The 16,556-nt window shown below is 40.8% G+C and overlaps 1 protein-coding gene across 2 annotated transcripts in view; it reads left to right on the top strand.

The window, feature by feature from the left end:
* ppl (periplakin) overlaps positions 1-16,556 on the top strand; it is a 67,067-nt gene that overhangs the window by 13,102 nt on the left and 37,409 nt on the right. For both annotated transcript variants that reach the window (XM_055651771.1, XM_055651772.1), the window contains exons 2-4: positions 14,040-14,139; positions 15,186-15,340; positions 15,972-16,092. In XM_055651771.1, the coding sequence (XP_055507746.1) occupies positions 14,040-14,139; positions 15,186-15,340; positions 15,972-16,092 (376 nt within the window). The remainder of the gene's footprint in view (positions 1-14,039; positions 14,140-15,185; positions 15,341-15,971; positions 16,093-16,556) is intronic.

The following is a 16,556-nucleotide window of genomic DNA, read 5'->3' on the forward strand; positions in this document are numbered from 1 at the left end:
TCAGCTGATAGGGGGCCGAGAGTTACTGCATATAAATGCAAAACTTTTATTAGTGATAGTGCATAAATGATTGTTGTGAGAGATGCAAACTGCTGATGTCCAGTGAGGTCCATGGTGTCGGGTGTGGTAGAACTAGCCATACGTGTTTTCAGCACTCAAAAGCCTTTCATCCAATAATGGATGAAACGTGGAGATCACAGGCAAGGATCTGGTGGTGTTGATGGAGGGTAGGTTATCTCCTCAGTTGTGCAGGGATTAGGAGCGTGAGGGTTGGATGAAGCAGTTATTGGTGCTTTGCCCGCTATTCTTCAAGTTTTCTAATATAGAATCCTGGCAAAGTCGTGCGTGAATGTCGAACCTCAAACTCTATGAACTTCCCACATTTATTACGATTACTGTTGTCACTGTCTCTACAGATTATACAGTAGGCAGCTCTCAAATATGACTGTGCTTATGGGACAGACAGGAAAACTTTGCACTATAGTCATGACTGCCAATTGCCGTGCGCCCAATTCCTACATTTGAGCTGATGTATGAATACCACCTGCCTATGTTGAAAATTCCCTTTGATTCTGGATCTCAGGAGCTAGTGAACTTTAAAGGGCAGCAACCGATGACCACGTTTAACTTCTCTTGATGGATTGCACTAGAGAAGAAAAGGATAGTTTTATTTCCATTCATATTGCACAAGATTTGGGTCTGGTTATCTCTACGAGCTCCTTCACCAGCTGATCAGACCACTCCGGAAAAGTGGGCAGGGTACTAATCATCAACTGATACCGTATCTTAGCAATAAGAGCAAGAGTGGCAGGGAAGGGGGTGCAGGACAAAGTGAGTGTGGGAGTTTATATATTGCACTAAGGTAGAATATTAACTATGTACTTAGTAACTATTGATTCAGTCTGGTGGTCTGTGGGAGGCAGATCTTATGGGGGAAGGTTTATGTTCATCAGAGAGTAGCAGGAAAGGTTCAAGAACAGTTCAAGCATGTTTGTATTCAACAGTATTTGACCTTATGTACTGGAAGAAAGACATGGCAGTTTGTTAAATAGTTTGAAGCAATGTTTGAACCTTGTTTTGGGGAAAGATTCCAAAAGTCATTTGATTTAAACAGGAATTCTTCCTTAATCTAGGTTAGTGAGGCTTGAATAAAGTTAATCCGTCAGATATACCCAATGATTTACATGGCATTTGAGGGAGTCAAGGCAACACTGGCATGACTTGATGTTAAAATACAGCTGAGGTTGGATTGATTGGACAGCTATAAATACAATTGTGTTTTCTTTAACCCAAAAGAAAACTGATAGGGCAGATATAAAACTAGTTTTCCAAGCCAATGGACCTTTCCTCTCCATTGATGTGAATGATATTTACTGGAGTGTGAGACTGGAATGACATCCATTCCCAAGGGTTTCCCTGTCAGCAAGGTGGATTTATCTTGCTCCTCTCAAGTATGTTGTGAGAGCTAACATTTTCGTCCCTTCTGTGACATCAAGCAGCTCAGGATCGTGGGCTGGCATCAGGTGAGAATTCTGAACATCCGGTGGCGCTGTTACTGGCTGCCTCCACCCACGGTCTGGTTGTCTTTTTTATTTTTTTGTTATGTTTAGAACGTGTTTTTTTGTTTTTTTCAGTATTTTATGTGGGGGGAAGCGGGTAGGGTAAGGGGGAAAGCATCCTTCAGTTGCTTCCTGGCGAGGATGCGGTTATTATCCGAGTCTTTTAAAGCTTTGTTGAGGTGGATTTGTTTTCCCTTAAACTTGAGCCAAATTTTAGATTGGTTTAGTTACTTCTTCAAAGCAGGTAGGATGAAGTACAAACTTGGCTGACGTTGCTTTTTAGCCCGGGTGAAATAACTGGAATGGCATCAGCAAAAACAAATAGAGCAACTCATCTTGGCCATAACACGGCACCACCTACTATTGGAATCCATTGGATTCACACAAAGGCAACTTGTTTGTCTAAATAACCGTAAAAAGATTGACTTGGATATTTAAAGAAAAAGACATTGCAGATCTAAGTAAGGCAGATTTGATTCAGAACAAATGTTCCCATGGGATCACAGGTCGACTAAAATCCACCATTGCTAAAACTGAAGCTATTTGATTAAAGATGGTGAAGAAACATTATGTCTTGCTCAACTCCCATATGGTAAAAGACCTGCATCTACTCAGCACCTTTCAATACCTAAGGATGAGCCAAAGCATTTTGCAGCTAATTACATACCTCTGAAGCACAGCTGCTGTTATAACATGGGAAATTCATAGCAGGCTCCAGTAAACGGCATCGTAAGGCTGTTCAGATTATCAGATAACGCAGCAGGTCAGGCATTTCTGTGGAGTGAAACAAAGTTAATATTTCATATGAGTGACCTTTCATCAAAACTGTCCAAATCTCCACACTACAGACGTTGCCTTTTGTTCTCCTCATCTCCACCCTCCCCCTGCTCCTGACCACTTTTTCAGCCTGTCTTTTGCAAACCGGTCCCTGGTCTAAGGTAAAACCTTAAATATGCTTCTGTAGCAATAGTGCATTGGGGTGTTGGCCTAGCCCTAGATCATTGTATTCAGATCTTTGAAGTAGTTTTGAACTCTCAGTCTTATTAGAGGCGTGACTACCATCAATCAAGCCATGGGTGACAGTCATTTCAAGGGCGTCAACTCTGGCTGGGCATCTGGGATGTTTAGTTTCCCATCCAAGTACCAACCAGGCCTGCACCTGCTTAGCTGCCAAGATCAGTCGCGATCAGGCATTTTCAGGCAGGTTGTGACATCGTAGTGCCATAAATCACCTTGGATGGACACAAAATGTTGGAGTAAGTCAGCGGGGCAGGCAGCATCTCTAGTTAGAGATAGGCAGACAGCATCTCTTCTATCCAGAGATGCTGCCTGTCCCACTGAGTTGCTCCAGCATTTTGTGTCTATCTTCAGTGTAAACCAACATCTGCAGTTCCTCCCTACACATAAATCACCTTATGTGGACACCTTGTTCTCCACTGAGAAAGCAACGGAGACTTTGGTACCTGAGTGGATAATTCCCACCATTTGCTTTCCCCCCCTCCCACAAAAATAAGAAAAATCATACACTCCTCATGGATGTTAGCCGTGGCAGTGTTTGGAGATTAATATTTATTTCCTGGTGACTCCAGGGTAGCACTGGAAGATTGGCAATCTCTAGAGGAAGGTAAGAAGGGTTTGTGGAGACCTCTGAGAGTGTGGAGTAGGTAAAATCAGCAATCTTGCCGTTACTGGACTTCCTTCCTACGTTCCTACACCGTACAGGACTGGTGCTGGGTTAGATGGTATGTGCCCTAAACCCCCACAAGCCTTAATTCTACACCATGACATTGTATGCCATCCAAGTTATCTGTAATATACTTGTGGAGAATTTACTTGTTGTTTATGCCAGTTCCTGTGCTCATCATGCAAGTGGAAACTTAATCCATCACTGATGGTGGAGCTCAGTCATTCTTCTTAGAATCTAAGACCTGCTGTAAAAATGTTACCAATGGTCTGTGGCTTGTGTGATAATAGCAGATGATCTTCTGATTCCTGCCATCACCGTGTGCCATGCCACAGTTTGATATAAATTCAAGAAGTGCTCATAAGCTAGTTTTCTGATTAGGGCAAATTCTATGTTAATAACCAGAGAATGTTTTAACAGATACATCTCAAAAGCAGAATAAGCAATGGACAAAATTATTGTGTAGCAAAGGTTCAACTCAAAACAAATGTCCTTTGTAAAAAATGTCACAATGCTTCTCTTGCAGTTATCCAGGAGAATGTGAATTTGATTGAACCAGCTTTATCTAAAGGTGTGTCAGTAACTCTTTGTCAGGTGCAGATATTGGAACTTCTCTACTGCTCTATGAATGAACTCTGTTGTCTTCCAGCAGTCCATAACAGCCAACCAAGGCAAGGAAGTTCAATTTGAAGGTGGGTCTCAGTCTGAAACCTTACCTATCCATGGGGTCCTGAAATGCTGCCTGACCTGTTACTTCAGCACTTTGTGTCCTTTGAAGTTCAATCAATTGTTCATTGTCTGTTTATCTTTACCTATTCATGGATGCCTAGTTAGAAGTTGTGTTACAATGCTGTGAATATATATTTTTAATTTCAAAATAGGTTTTATTCAAGTAATAAATATATACAACACAGGAACCGTGCAAAAAATTAATCCGACATTTTCGGAGGCTATACAAACATTCAAAACTGTTTACACAAATTTCACATATTTATCCCCCACACTTGCCGCTCATGTGGCCCACTGGCGTTGAATCCCTTCCCTTATTTTGAGGGGTGTCTCTACCACACCCTGCCCCCCCCCCCCCAATGTCCAGCAGCAGAAGGACCCTAGACTGTGGTCCTCCCCCACCGAGTCTTGGTTTGGCTGCACCGAGCTTCATTGCGTTCCTCAGCACGTATTGCTGCAGTCTGCAGCGGGCCAGTCAGCAACATTCCCTAACAGATATTCCGCTCCGCTGGGAGGTCAACTAAGCTCTGACAGACCAAAGAGTTGATGACCGAGTTGATGACCTTCCAGCAGCACTTGATGTCAGTCTCCCAATGCGTCCCTGGGAACAGTCCGTAAATTACAAAATCCTCTGTGACGGAGCTGTTCGGTGATAGGGACCCTTACGAACTTCTCCAGACTTTCTTTGCAAATCCATACTCTGCAAAGAGGTGGGCAACAGTCTCCTCTCCTTAGCAGCCATCCCGAAGACAGCGTGCGCTGGTAGTGAGGTTCCAACGTATATCTGACTGGGAGGGCTCCCCTCACCGCCAGCCAAGCCATTAACTGCGAGTGTTGTTTATTTAGCACCTCTGATAGGGTTGGCATCTCTTGCTTATCCCCAATGATATGGGTGCATGGGTTGGTGGTGGGGAGATCCATTGTTTGACTAGAGATTTGGTGATGCACTTTCAGGTTGGATTAGATGGGTATTGGTGTTTCCTAATAATTTCAGCACTGCGTGGAAGTTGTGGGTTTCTTGGCAATTTCTTCCATTCCTTAGTTGATTTCTGTGTGTAGACTAATCATGTGATGATTATCTGAATTGGATTTGTCCTGCCTAGCAGATTTTTCATGTTGCCAGATAGATAACAGTGCTGAAGATGCTTTAACAGCCTGGCTGGAGGTGCGTGAGTATAAGTAACCTACCAAAACTGTGCAGGTAGATAGTTACTCTTCTGCCCCTGCTCTTTAAAGCTGAGCATACAGCACTCGTTTAAAAAACAACAAGGCTTTATATCTATTGCCTTGATTCACTGGACATTTCAAGCCTAGATGTAATGATGAAATTGGTCCTAATGCTCACAGTGCAGGTGAAAACATTAAAAAGTTTAAAATTGTGTCATTTCAGTTGGATTTTGTCATAATAATTGTGCAATTGCCTCAATGTTCAGAATGCAATTTACCAAAGTCTTTTTAAAACTAACTTCTTCACCTGTTGCTGGAGAACTTGACTTCACCCTTGCTCCCCAAGTAAACATGATTCCACCTTCCTGTGTCTGTTTTCTCTGATTAATTTTATAATTCTGGCCTTTTCGAAGGGAGGAGTTGGGTTGATAACTGCGCCAGGAATTCTCTGGGTGTGCCTTGCACACCACATTAAAATTGGGTGTTGAGACCAGTCTAACTACTTAGTTGAACGCTTTGATACTAGAATTTCAAGTATGCACTAAATGCATCCTTTAATAAGAGGGAATGAAACACTGCTGGCTATTATCTTTTTAATATCAAAAATCAACTGTATTCAGAATTTAAAAAAACAAAACTGTGTAAAAACTCTTCATACATTCACTAGCATCATACTCGCAGTAGCGTTTGCCCTATCTTTGAAGCAAACACCTTTGCCTTTCTTGTGGCTCCCATTGGCCATTTTGACTAACAGTCAATACTCAATCGAAACACAGATTAGAGTGAAATGATGCCACGCAGCTAGTGAGAGTTTACTGCCAAACCTCTATTGTTCTGATAGAGTGAAGGGCACAACAAATGGCATTAAGCAATAATAAATCACCCGTACGTATCTCTGCCAGACTGCAATTTATGCAAATTGTCCATCACACTTCCAATGTTGCAGCAGTAGCAAATAGAAAAACTACGCAAACCGGAAGAGCACAAGATCAGAGTTTTAGAGATAGATGGATGGATGGATGTATGTATGTATGTCAAGGACAGCACAGCTGCTAGAGTTAGATAGATGTCAAGGGCAGCACAACTGCTAGAGTTGCCGCCTCAAAGTGTCAGAGACCCGAGTTTGATCCTGACCGAGGGTGCTGTATGAATGCAGTTTGCGCATTCTCCCTATGACCCTGACCTCCAGGTGCTCCAGTTTCCTTCCACATCCCATAGATTTACATGTCGGAGATCAATTGGCCTTTGGTAAAAATTGTCCCTCTTCTGTTGTTTAATTCCCTGCCACCATTCGTGAATGCAGGTTGTTGGATGGTTGAGGTTTGATCTGATCCATTAAGTGCAGGATCATTTTACTGGCCGATAATCCAGGTATTGTTCCAGCCATGCTCTCCTCCCTTCTTCATTGATCCGGGGTTGATCCCCAGCCTTGATGCTGATGCTGGAATGAGAGAGATGTCAAGTCATGAGGTTACAGAACGTGGTGGAACACAACTAGAACATAGAATGTGGAACAATACAATCTTCCTCGCCATCCACAACTCCATCAATCTGCCTGTCATCTGCAAACTGAGGTGGAAGTCTGTGGCTGTGCACTTCCAAGCCCCTGCCTCATCCTACTCTTTGCCACGCTGTCTTCCTGGTTGTAGAGGACTAGTGATGGAAGCATCTGGAATGTCGGCTGAAAAATAAGATTTGGGCAGGATAACCATGTCAGGATTTACCATAATTAACCAATAAATGGAAAAACGAATGTGGCAGAAATCCTTGGATATTTAAGACACTCTAACTAATAACAGCTTGAAATAATTGGTTAGACAGCAACCCTGGTAAGAGTCCTGTCTGATGAAACCCTTTGACCTGCCATGTTATCTCTTTTTCTCTTCATTGATTTTGCCTGATGCTTTGAATAGTATCAGCACTTTACTTTGAGTATCAGATTTCAAGCATCTGCAGTATTTTGTACGTTCAAAGCCAGTTTAGGGTCGGTTGCATTTTTGAGTCTGTTGACTGGACAATGGCAGCAATTTTCCTTCCCTGCAGTACATTGGTGAACCACATGGGTTTATACGACCATTACAGTAATTGTCAATGACACTAAACATTTCAAAGCTCTTGACTTAGAATTTGCTCAGGTTATCAGTTCATCTGGACAGGCCTCTGTAATATTTGTCCAGTAAGATAATCACAGCACTGCTAAAATGAACATTCTGTATGCACTGTGTAATTAAAATATTGGCTACTCAAATAATTGATGTTGACGAAGGGGAAGCCAAATAACTAATTGGTTTTAGTAGTAACTTGCAAAGAACAGTTCAACAGCAAAGAAGGGAAACTTAAAAAAAAATGTTGAAGTATAATGTTGGGGTTTAGAATTAATGGCAATACCCAACTCAATGGCATGTTGATATGGATTACCTTCTTAGATAGAAATTATACAAGGAAGTGAGTATTTCTCTTTACTCAATATTACATTTTCATCCATCAGTCAATTGTAGTATTGACTGCAGTAAAAGGATCATTGCCCTTTCCTTTAAAAAAAAAACTTTTAGTAGTTATAGTGACAGTCTCTATGATGTCTCAAAGGTTTAGCCCTCAATAGGCACATTGATGACCGTGGATCAGCATGCAATCTATACGCACCCACAAGCCCTCCAGGAGACATTCACTGCCGTTGATAGATGAATATTCCAGAAACAGTCTCTAGATTAATAGATTCTTTATTGAAGAACAAACAGTAAGATAATTCATCAAAGCTTCATCTTGTATATTTCAATCATACTCGTGGTCATGCTTGTGCATGGTCAAAACTATGTCTCTCCCACGATCTTCATCAAACTAAACTAACTACTAGGGCGTCTGCACGAGAATCCTAGCCACAAACCGCGCCCCAGTCTACGTATAAATCCCACCCACATAATTACAGGCGGATAAAATTAAAGGTAACTGGTTATAATTATAATATACTGAGTTAAGCTAAATGGCTACTACAGTAGGATTAAACTGATAGAATACTGCCACACAATGTTCAGATGGATGCAATTGTGTGAATGGAACTTTATTCTTAGTTGATATTGGTGCAGGTCTTCCCCACATTGCAAACACTCAAATAATGTACGTCCCATGCATAGACACAAGAGTTTAAGGACTGGTGGGATGGTTTGCTGACTACTACATGGCTCCAGATTTCTTCTGCCATCTGGGATCTCAGTTCACGGCAATATCATTGCATTTAGCAGAGAATCCTGAATAGTTGAGTTAAACATCCAGGTTTAACTACGTGCTGCCCATGGTTAGCGTATGTTTTATTTAATAATATTGCCAGGAGGTTGCATTTCCAACTTGCAAACTGTTTGTGTTACAAGCATTTCTCAGGACAGGAACTCTGGCGTAACCTAGGAATAACATAGACATAGAACAGTGCAACACAAGACAGGCCCACAATTAGGGTTGCCAACTATCTCAGTCACAAATAAGGGGCAAAAGGTCAAAATACGGGACAAATTCCCAACGGCAATTCGTTGACTGACTCGGCCGTGGCTGGGTGAATAATGAGTTGGCCCGGGTGCTGGACTGCACACAGAGTCTAGCTGGCGGGCCAGCTGAGGAGTTTTGGCCCTGGCCCGCACGATGTTGCGCGCATGGTCCAGCACCCCATCCAACTCATGAACCGATGATCAGCCATGAGAAGGAGGGGTGGTGGTGTCGGCAGTAAGCGAAGGTCCAAAGGTCGGACAGCTGGCCGGGCGCTGCTGCTGCACTACTTCGGCACTCCAACCCGACAGTCCCCTTGACACGAGTAGTAGCAGTCAAATACGGGACAAGGCACACACCAATTTAGCCCAAAATACGGGATGTCCCGGCTAATACGGGGCAGTTGGTAACCCTACCCACAATGTCTGTGCTGAACGTGATGCCAAGACTAACAATTATCAGCCTGAACATAATCCCTATCCCTCCATTCCCTGAATATCCATACACCTATCCAAAAGTCTCTCAAAAACCACTGTCATATCTGCCTCAATCACCACCCTGGCGGCGCATTCCAGGACCTGCATTCATTTTGGATTTGATGAAATTATGGAATTATCCGCATAAAATTATTTTAGTAGCCTTATTCAAAGTAAACAGATATCAACAAACCTAAAGAAAAATAAAATGTATGGTAGGCAAGCTCGGTCATTGTGTTTGGGCGAGGCTAAGGCAGGTTTAAATGCCTGAAGATTATGTGGCAGACAGAGGAAAATTAGGAGCTGCGCGGCTCAAAGAGAATGTAAAGACAGATTGAGGATTGCTTCCCTGATTCATTTGTCCTTCTATGCCTGGAGTGCGGTTTCCCTGGTGTACCTAGCAGCTTCAACATGACAAACCCAGACATCTTGATAATACAATAATCCCACATACAGTTTGCTTCTGTTGCTGCTCTGCAAGGGTTGGGTGAGGACAGTGATGAATGCATTATCAATGTTTGATCATTTCCAGGGAATATATAGAGGAATCCTTTATGTTAGCCATCAGCAGCTGTATATCCACTGGGATTTGATCACAGAACATGCAGCCAGTCATGTTTAGTTTACCAGCCTATTAGGAAGTCAAATAGCTGTTCTTCAATAAAGTTATCTTCTTACTATGTATATCTTTACTATTACTACTTATTACTGTTATTTATTATTATATTATTAATAATATATTATTATTATTACATTTATTATTAGTATTCTGTTATTTATAAAATGTTATTATTTTTATTATTAATTATTCCTACATATTTGGTACTAGCATCTTAAAAATGTTGTAAATCTGAACTATTAGGGATGTTTTTAACCATTTTTTTTCCAAATCCCAGTTGTCCAAAGTATAATATTGTTGTCCAATACCTCACAAATTATTCTGCTTGTTGCACAGCATTGGTGCCTTAGCTTAATGGTCCTCATGGCCCTTCTGTGAACAAAGTATCCAAAATGTTTAATTTGCTGCAGTTCGACAAAACTATGACTTGTACTCTACCGATACAGTGGCTTGCAAAAGTATTCATACCCCTTGAACTTTTCCACATTTTGTCACGTTACAACCACAAACGTAAATGTATTTTATTGGGATTTTATGTGATAAACCAACACAAAGTGGCGCATAATTGTGAAGTGGAAGGAAAATGATACATGGTTTTCAAATTTATTTTACAAATAAAAAACTGAAAAGTGTGGCGTGCAAAAGTATTCAGCCCCCTTTACTCTGATACCCCTAAATAAAATCCAGTGCAACCAATTTCCTTCAGAAGTCACCTAATTAGTAAATAGAGTCCACTTGTATGTAATCTAATCTCAGTATAAATACAGCTGTTCTGTGAAGGCCTCAGAGGTTTGTTAGAGAACATTAGTGAACAAACAGCATCATGAAGCCCAAGGAACACACCAGGCAGGTCAGGGATAAAGTTGTGGAGAAGTTTAAAGCAGGGTTAGGTTATATAAAAAATATCCCAAGCTTTGAACATCTCACGGAGCACTGTTCAATCCATCATCCCAAAATGGAAAGAGTATGGCACAACTGCAAACCTACCAAGACATGGCCGTCCACCTAAACTGACAGGCTGGGCAAGGAGAGCATTGATCAGAGAAGCAGTAACTCTGGGGGAGCTCCAGAGATCCACAGCTCAGGTTGGAGAATCTGTCCACAGGACAACTATTAGTCGTGCACTCCACAAATCGGGCCTTTATGGAAGAGTGGCAAGAAGAAAGCCATTGTTGAAAAAAGGCCATAAGAAGTCCCGTTTGCAGTTTGCCACAAGCCTTGTGGGGGACACAACAAACATGTGGAGGAAGGTGCTCTGGTCAGATGAGACCAAAATTGAAGTTTTTGGCCTAAATGCAAAACGCTATGTGTGGCGGAAAACTAACACTGCACATCACCCTGAACACACCATCCCCACTGTGAAACATGGTGGTGGCAGCATCATGCTGTGGGGATGCTTTTCTTCAGCAGGGACAGGGAAGCTGGTCAGAGTTGATGGGAAGATGGATGGAGCCAAATACAGGGCAATCTTGGAAGAAAACCTGTTAGAGTCTGCAAAAGACTTGAGACTGGGGCGGAGGTTCACCTTCCAGCAGGACAACGACCCTAAACATACAGCCAGAGCTACAATGGAATGGTTTAGATCAAAGCATATTCATGTGTTAGAATGGCCCAGTCAACGTCCAGACCTAAATCCAATTGAGAATCTCTGGCAAGACTTGAAAATTGCTGTTCACAGACTCTCTCCATCCAATCTGAGTGAGTTTAAGCTATTTTGCAAAGAAGAATGGGCAAATATTTCAGTCTCTAGATGTGCAAAGCTGGTAGAGACATACCCCAAAAGACTTGCAGCTGTAATTGCAGCGAGAGGTGGTTCTACAAAGTATTGACTCAGGGGGGCTGAATTCTTTTGCACGCCACACTTTTCGTTTTTTTATTTGTAAAAAAATTAGAAAACCATGTATCATTTTCCTTCCACTTCACAATTATGCACCACTTTGTGTTGGTCTATCACATAAAATCCCAATAAAATACATTTACGTTTGTGGTTGTAACGTGACAAAATGTGGAAAAGTTCAAGGGGCATGAAAACTTTTGCAAGCCACTGTATGACAATAAATCCCCACGCCATTTGCTTTTATTGCTGCTCTTCAAAGATCGGGTGTGGCCAGTGTTTAATCTATCTGATTCATCCCTTGAAAAACACGATCAGCAAAGTACAATGTTTAAACTGTAGAACTAAAGATTGTATGCCCTTGTAATTGCCATCCAGAAATCTCTGCGTTCTTTGCCGCTCTTTTGCTTTCCATCACCTACCATTCACCGTTTAGTACAATGGAGGAAGCCACTCCTTTTGTAGACAATTATAAACATGGAGGAATTTAGAGTGTTCTAGCTGTCGTTAGAAGACATACTGAGGCTAAGTACTCGGATAGATAGTAAAGGGTAAAGTTACAATGAGTGGCAGCTGTTGACCAGTCTACGAAAAACATGATGAAACTTTGAAGTATTGAAATATCCAAAAGCAGGTTCAAATAAAATTGGCACAAATATCCAACCGAGGAAGTCATGGATCAGTGAGGAACATTCACGCCCTATTTCTCATGCTGCTCAATAGTCCTCCAGTCTAATTCAGATTTAATCGCTCAGATTGTTGCTTCAACTTTACCAAGGATGCAGCTGTATTTTCCACCTGCACCACTTGTTTAGACTTTGCAACCTTTCCAAAACCTTTCTCTGCAGTTAAAATCCAACGACCAGCCGAGATTGAATTACTGATCAAATGTTTTAGTTGGCTGCGCTCAAATTTTACCCAGAAATTTCTGATTTCATTTAAACATTTTGGATACCTGCGATGTGGGTTCAGTACCAGCACCTTAAAAACTTTGTAAATCTGAATTGTAGAGTTGATTTTAGCCATTTATTCAAATCTCAGTTGATCAAAAGATGATATTTTTGTCCAACACAACATAAGGTTCTCTGCCTTGGTTCCAAGTGATACAGGTAATTTGTGAATTCATATTTTGAAGACTTGTTTTAACAATTTTGATTAGTTTGGCAATAAGGGCTGAATATCAATGTAATTAGTCAGGGAGCAATGGATGTGGAATCAGTCAGATTGTGTTTTCAAGACTTTGGACTATGATTCCATAGATTCAGTGCAATAAGTACACATGGTTCTGGACCAACTTAGAAGCTCTGGGGCAATACATCAAAAAAGCTATTGAGCATGTGGAGTCATTAGTATGGCACATGGAATTGGGAAAGGGCTAGAGTACAGAGTTAAGGAATTGTGCCTGCTTTTGGAAAATATGTGTATTGATCCATAGAATCGGAGAGATCAAGGCCATGGGCACAGGCTGAGAGATCCATCTGTGTAGAATTCAGATGAGGAAGCCTTCACTAACTAATTGTCAGCAGTCTTTCAGCTTGTTCTTAATACTATCCATAAAAATGGACAATAGCGGCCAAGGACGACATATTCCCCAAAGTTACTAAAAGTGAGGTGAAGGTGCATAGATTGATTATAACCTGTTTCTTCTTGGGAATAATCTTTCACTATAGGGACACGAGGAACGTAAATGCTTAGAATTCCCCGCTACAGAGGATAATGTCTGCTCAGTCATTGGTTTTTTTTCATGGCCGATTGAATGATTTTTGGCTGGTAAGGGAATAGCGACTTTAGGGCATGGGTGACAAAGCGGACTTGAGTGTAGGAGCAGATGTCATTGAATGGTGCAGGCTCAATGGGAACTATTATCCCTTGTTTCTGATCCTTAATTCCTAACTATTGTCTGATTATACAAGGGCACATAGAGTTTACCACACAATGGTTAGGAAGCCTGTTATGTTGAAGTTAAGTGCAATTATCCATATAAGACATATTATTATATTTTTTAATAACTTTCATAAAATAAAGAAAATTTGAGAATGAACTGAGTTTTTGGCTCTGAGTTCTCCAAAATGTATTATTATTAATTGTGCAATAGATTTTTCTATTTGCTTCCAAATACCTTACTCGTGAGAAGTAATGTGCCAGAATCCTCACTGCAAACTCCGTACAGATAGCACCGAAAGTCAAGATTGAACCTGGTTCATTGAATCCATGAAGCAGCAGCTCTAGCAGTTGTGTCACTGTACCACCCTATGTGTGCATCACCATGTCTTAAGGAAAGATGTAAAGATGGAGAGAGATGTCATGAGGTTAAGGGAAGGAAAGCCAAACAATGTTTTATGGTTGAGTGGTGCAAGGCGTGCTGTAAAAGAGCAAAAGGTGATCTTCTAAAACATGGCGATAATATGGAAATGCAGTGTGTGCTAAGCCTTACAATGTACCCTGAAATCTACTTTTCCCTGTTTAATGGTCTGTCTGTTCATTTTATTTATTACAGAAAGACACCTTCGTTGCTCTCACAGCTGATCGTGCGCCTACAACAAAATGCAGATGTTGTGGAGAAGAATATCTACAAAGTTGAAGAATGCTTTCTTCAAGTAAGCTTTGAATTAAGTGTTGATGATAGTTGCTTGAATAACTAATATGGTTCCTCCTAAACCATCCAATTGTGTAGGTGTGTGCATATGTTTGCAATTAATTTTGTCATCAACTGTTATCACATTGTGGACAAACCCAGGTGAAGCTCCATCCTATCTTGGGAGGTGCTCAAAAAGGCGTGGCAACATTGATAAAAATCTTTAAATACTTTACCACTGACTTACTTATTACAATCAAATCATAGCTCTGGAATGACTCACATATAAATCTGTAGTTGACAATTGGATTGGATTGATTAAAACAATATATAACTTGAATAATTCTTTCAGGAACAGCCGAGGTGCAAATTTCAACCGCTGCAAATTATCACACATGACCTCTTTGTGGCTAAAATATAGCATTTACGACCTTCACTCTTTCTTCACCATCAATTGCTGCTGTTTCCGTAATTGCGTTCTGCATTACTTCATGCACAGAACCTGAGATAAACATGTTTTCAGCAGCTCTGTCACTCACTCCCATCGATGTGATTCTCTGACATTTGCAATTGCCCTTTCTTCATCCGGATGAAGCTCTTAATATTAAAGTGCCTTTTTTTTGGACAATGCTCCATGTTTTGTGCTTCAGGCCTTTGCCCATGGTCCCCTCCCCTTCCCTCCCCCCAATTCTCCTAGATCTGCTCTATCAGTAAAATCACTTTTGAAAAAGTCATGGTTCATGACTCATAATTGCAGCACTGTGCTGGAAGAGGAGAATTGCTGTACTGGATTCTAAAGAAGACTCAGCTTTATTCAATCGCTCTTCTTTCCGTTGACCAAGAATGAAATAAAAATCCACAAGGATCTCTCAAACAGAATTTTAACATAAAGGCTGAAGTTTCAATCTTTCATTTCCTCATCGTGGGAAATTGTGACTCAAGCATCCCAGTGAAAAGATATTTGAAAACGTGATTTCCTTCCTTCGTGTTAAAAAGTTAATGAATGGGATTCTCAAAGATGTGGAAGCTCGAATACATTTTTTTTTTTTGTTTTTCTAATCTTTCTAGGATGTCAAGCGTATAGAGGAGGGGAAACATGTGCTATTCCATGACGACACTGAGAAATTGATAGATGAATCGCAAGTAATACTAGCGAACCTGCAGACGGATGCACAGGTAGCCAGCACTGAGAGGCACCCACAGTCTGATATGATTACAGAGGAGTAAGTGGAACCATTTTTTTTACTTTATATCTCAGTGAGTATAAAGGTGAGGGTTAATTGCACAATTCCAGATGTCAAGCCTTGTGCTCTGTGCTCATTTCTCATCCAACTTAAATTATACAAAATTAAATAGTACCTATGAAACACAAAATAGGCCATTTAATCCAACTCCATCAGTATATCCTGTCCCAGACTATCTTTAAAATGTCTATGCTTCTCTCTCGACCTGTGATGAAGAAGGTGTCCCTGTAGTTCCTTGCAGGGTATATTTTTTCCAGCTAGTCTATGGTTTTATAAGTGTCAGAAGCTAACTGACACCTCACCCAATCTAATTTTAATGGAAAATTAGCAAATGGTGGACTTTGTTAAATGAATGGAGATCTGTTGTGTTTCTCTACTTCCTCAGCCCAGTTACTTTAACATATCCAACAGAGATAAAATTCAGGATTATGTAATGTGATGCTACATCAGGGTATTAGGCATTTGGAGGAGTTACGATACCGAGCTGAGTAAAATAGCTCTAATCATTTGAGGAATATTGAATTCCATTTGAACATTAAGGAAAGAACAAAATATCAAAATATCAAATATTTGGTTACCAAACAAATAAACAATTGAATCTTCTTTTCAGTGTCAAACAGTTGAAAGATAGGATCAAGAAGCTCAAAATGGAACATAAGAAGGTCTACAATCTTTCTCGGGTCGATGGAATTCCTTCTTTCGACTGGTCCAAAATGATCGACGAGAAGCAGGTATTAGAAAAACTACGTTGAGAATCATGATTGGCCATGATAGCTCTAATGCTTGCTTGCTCTAGCATTCAATTGGAATGTTATTGATCCTTCATACAGTTTAGTTTAGTTTATTATTGTCATGTGTCTTGTGATACAGTGAAAAGCTTTTGTTTGCATGCTATCCAGTCAAAGAAAGACCATACGTGATTACAATCAAGCCGTCCACAGTGCATGTTTAGGGATAAAGGGTCCAACAATTAATGTCTCCAATGAAGTAGATGGAAGGTCAGCACTCTAGATGACTATCCAGTTTTAGTCAGAGTTGTAGAGAGGTACAGCATGGAAACAGGCCCTTCAGCCCTCAGAATCCTTACTGACCATCTGCATTATTATACTGACACTTCCCTAATCCATTTTCTTCTTCCCATATTCCCTTCAGCATTTAGGCAAATTCAAATTCTACCAATCTACCAATTAATTCA

This window comes from Leucoraja erinacea, chromosome 20 (genome assembly GCF_028641065.1).
Source record: "Leucoraja erinacea ecotype New England chromosome 20, Leri_hhj_1, whole genome shotgun sequence".
NCBI lineage: Eukaryota > Metazoa > Chordata > Chondrichthyes > Rajiformes > Rajidae > Leucoraja > Leucoraja erinaceus.